At 43.8% G+C, this 4,217-nt stretch overlaps 1 protein-coding gene across 1 annotated transcript; it reads left to right on the top strand.

Moving 5' to 3' along the window:
- Positions 1-1,128: 1,128 nt before the first annotated feature.
- foxd5 (forkhead box D5) lies at positions 1,129-2,623 on the top strand. The gene has a single exon (XM_020648351.3). The coding sequence runs from the start codon at positions 1,237-1,239 to the stop codon at positions 2,284-2,286; it is 1,050 nt and encodes a 349-aa protein (XP_020504007.2). The 5' UTR covers positions 1,129-1,236; the 3' UTR covers positions 2,287-2,623.
- Positions 2,624-4,217: the final 1,594 nt, after the last annotated feature.

Consider the following 4,217-nt stretch of genomic DNA (forward strand, 5'->3'; position numbering starts at 1 on the left):
TCAATACTGTCTCACCTCGGTGTGCAGCCTCTTTCTGTTTTTTAAACTGAAGTCTCTGTTCCTAAGGTCAAGTGAGATCTCACACACAGGCACGCTCACACACAGTAGGCTCAGTGAGGTGACGAAAAAGGTGGAGTTTTCTCAACACGGTCATTTGCAATGGAGATGTTTTAGCAGCACGGTTTTGTCACATATCCGCTGTTGTACCGGTTTGCTTTGAGGATGGCCCTGCTTATTCATCCAGGTCGTAAAGCCGCGCTGAGCCCCGCAGCCCAGGGCGCACCGAGCAGCTGAGCCGTTTCCTACTCGATTCTGATGCTGATGGCCTCGTTAAGGCGACTATTACCTCTTTTCTCTGCCTGCTGCGGGGAGCCCCTCCACGGCCATTTTCATGGTCACACCACCTGAGGGCATCCAGAGGTGGCAAACTAAACAAACCCGCAGGGGATCCAGGAGGGAAACACTTTGTTTCTTAACATGGGTTAGGCGTGGTGTTATAGTTCCCAAGAACATCCCGACTCCAACTGTGCTGCCGCGAGATTCACAGCTCAAATGATTAAAATACCCAAATTTAACATACCCTAACCTCAGATACTTTAATTTAGAAAACCAGTGCTCAGATAAGACACAATACAGCGCATATAGGTCAGGCTCAAATGGTTAACAAACTGTGTATTTTTTGGGATCACAGTAAGTGCTACAACAAAATATTATTACGATTTCGATAAAATGAAACCAATTCAAATTGTAATATATGTCTTAAACAGATAAGATTTGAGGCAGAATGTTTTGTTCTGTTTTGTTTCTTTGCTTCACCTATTTCTACTTTGTATATTTTGTTTTTGTTTGTATTCATTCCAACCAAGTTTGCAATATTTACTAAAATACAACAATTTCTAATTCCTAAATCGGGCTTTCTCTGCATAAATATTCGTGCGTACTTAAGGATTCCCCAAGTCCCCCCCCCCTGCCCCGCCACCTGTGTGCCACCCTTCTCTGGCTCCCCGCGGCGAGGGGGCTGCTCTGATAGGTCCAGAGGGTTAATGGGACTGGCCTGCAGGGCAGCAGCCTCCCAGCATATAAGGCTGCAGCTTTCTCTACCACAGCACACAAGTTTAAAGAGCTAGACGGTAGATGCGCTTTTACGCATGCCATAGGGGCCTTTCGTTTTTACGCATTGATGCTGCCTTGGCACAGTAAAGTTTTTCCGCGTTTCTGAACACAGTGCCTGGGACCATGACTCTCTCCGGTGAATTTGAAACTTCCCAACACGCAGCGCTGCCTCTTGAGGGGGATGAGGTCGACATCGTTGGCGAGGACGAGCCTGCACATGGACGTTTATATCGCAATGAGTTCTCCGGCTCCTCGGCTGAATCTGGAGCCGAGTTTGACTCTTCGGAGCATGACTCCTCGGGGGAGAGCGAGAGCAGTTTCTGCACAGACGCGCCGTCCTCCAGGAAAGCCCAGAGCAGCACGGTCAAGCCTCCTTACTCTTACATCGCCCTCATCACGATGGCCATCCTGCAGAGCCCGCACAAGAAGCTGACGCTGAGTGGCATCTGTGACTTCATCAGCAACAAGTTTCCATACTACAGAGACAAGTTCCCCGCCTGGCAGAACTCCATCAGGCACAACCTCTCCCTCAACGACTGCTTCATTAAGATCCCGAGGGAGCCTGGGAACCCGGGCAAAGGTAACTACTGGTCTCTGGACCCTGCCTCTGAGGACATGTTCGACAATGGAAGCTTCCTGCGACGGAGGAAGCGCTTCAAGAGGAACCAGCCCGAGCTTGGCAAAGACGGACTTATGTTTTACTCCAACTTGAACTGCTACCGGCCGTACGGACAACCATATTGCTTACAGGGTCAGGTCAGCCCCCCGCACACTGCTCCTATCCGGTACATGCCCCTGCAGGAGGGGTTAATGATGCCCCCGTCTTCCTATCACCTTCTGCCACAAACTCTGAGCAGTCACGGGAAAAGCAGTGGGCCTAAAGACTTCCGAGTGCAGCTTTGCGCAACAGAGCCAAAGCCTGGCGCGCAGAGAAAGTGCTCCTTCAGCATTGACAGCATCATGAGCAAGCCAGCTCCAAACAGTCCGCAGAACCAGAATCCACGGCAGACCTCTCACAGCTCTCTCGGGTACCCTCATCTATTGTCGGGCCCTGCAGCCTGTTTGATGCCTACCCTCCTACAAGCACCCAGGAATCCTTTCTGCCCTCCAACCATGCTGAGCACAACTCCTTTAGGGAACGAGCACCTCAGACTGTCTTTCCCTCACTGCTGAGGCCTCTGAAGTCAACTGTACAGTGTCTGTTTGATGTGAAGACACGTTGGTGTAGCCCATTTCTTAAAGAAATGTTTCGATTGCATGATATTTATGTGCGTTTACATTCAAAGTTATATCTGAAAAGAAATCATTGTAAATAAGATGAGTGGTAATATATTTGTGAAACGTACAGAGACTATCACTGTGAATGTCTTTTTTTTTTAATTCATGTGTCAAAATAAATAACTTGAAAAATACCTGCGGTGTTTCATGGTACTTTGTTCGATTTCTTATTTGATTCATTTGGCTCGAGCAACAATTGACAGTTTGTAAAGGATGTTATGGGTCAGTGCGCTGTAGAATTGTTGAGGAAAGAACGAAAGAATCCCTAATAGTGATGTTTGTTGGACATATTAAATCAAAAACATTCTGAGATTGTTTTCTTGAGATGTTGCCTGAAGGTTTCATGGGATTGAAGTTTAAACAGTAGGCCTAAAGTTTCCTTTAATTCAACTTATATGACCCACTTTGCAGTCAGAAAATTTATAAAATCAACCCAGGCCTATTCAAATATTTTAAATTGAGCTGTCATAAGGAATGCTTAAAACTTCAAATTTAAGAAATCACATTTGTTAATCATTTTGCTGGTATTAAGTGAGGTAAATAACTGACCAGATGAAAACAGATGTTCCCCCATGCATTTAAATACAGCTAACGTCAGCATTAAATTTAAAGTTGCAGAAGCCCCTCTAAGTAAAATAATGAGAGACCTTCATCGACAGATACTCACACTGTTTACATTAAGAATAATATGTACGAATGTACAGTGTCTTTGAGCTCCTGGCAAGCGCTTTATAAATCAAATGTATTATTAATATTATTATTATTAATAATAATAATGTTGCGTTCAGTAATTTTCACGTAGAAAATCATTGGAGAAGCCTCGAACTATGTAGGCCTACCTGTTGTAACTTCAACGATTCCGTTGCTTGCAAAATGTTAAGTAGTTGTATAACAGCTCGTTGTTATATTCTGGTGACATAAAGAAAAAGGCCTTCCATGAGTGCTGATATAAAGCAAAACAACACTAAGACTTTTCACATTGTGTATCACTCCGCCTAAACATGGCTTGTAATACTGTAAATTAACATAACATTTAATAATAAATTAAAACACACATATAAACCTATATAAAACAACTTTAAAACGATTTGCAATTAGTAGTCTATATATACAGTTTATATGCTATAATTAATGCGTCTAAAAGTAAAAATAAAAGACTGAAATGCTGCATGTTAATTACTTTTTTAAATTTATTTGACTAATTAGAGCAACTTTATATGAAAGTATATAAAAAAACGTATTTTCCAGTATTTTTCGTTAGTTCTTAAAAAGCATTACACACGCTCTCTAGTTCTACAGGAAAATGCAGTTCTATCTTTCTGCCTCTAGGTCGCACTGTTGACCAGTAGACATAATGCAGCCCCATGCATAGCCTAAGATTTAAAGGATAGCAATCTGAATATTGTCTTTCACAGAAGCCTCTCCTACTTGCATCCAAAGGCTGTCTTTCCCCATCTAAAAACTCTTATAACTTCTACACTCACGGCTTATCCCCCCTAGTATACTTAAGATATCCTCACTAGGCTACATACTCCTTAACACCGGGCAGTGTCCGGTTGCAGAGCGCCGGTGTTGTCCCGACACAATTCCCCTCTGCCATCAGTCAATGGTCTATTTCTGGCTTAAGGCTCAGCTGATGGTGGGCCTGAAGATTCTGGCCCTCCCTATTTGTGTGTGTGTGTGTGTGTGTGAGTTTTCTTGTAGTCAGTTGTTGAGGCTTATTAGGAAAAGAGGGAGTAGTCGAGCAGCAGAGGGGAGACTTGCTGAATGTTGGAGGATGCAGATCTCTGGGCTTTAACAGAAGTTGCTGAGGTGATAACTTCTTT

The sequence above is a fragment of the Labrus bergylta genome, chromosome 2 (assembly GCF_963930695.1).
Source record: "Labrus bergylta chromosome 2, fLabBer1.1, whole genome shotgun sequence".
NCBI classification, from domain to species: Eukaryota; Metazoa; Chordata; class Actinopteri; order Labriformes; family Labridae; genus Labrus; species Labrus bergylta.

Bases quoted from the DNA above. Each gene is read 5' to 3' on its own strand.
- foxd5 (XM_020648351.3), top strand. From the start codon at position 1,237: ATGACTCTCTCCGGTGAATTTGAAACTTCCCAACACGCAGCGCTGCCT.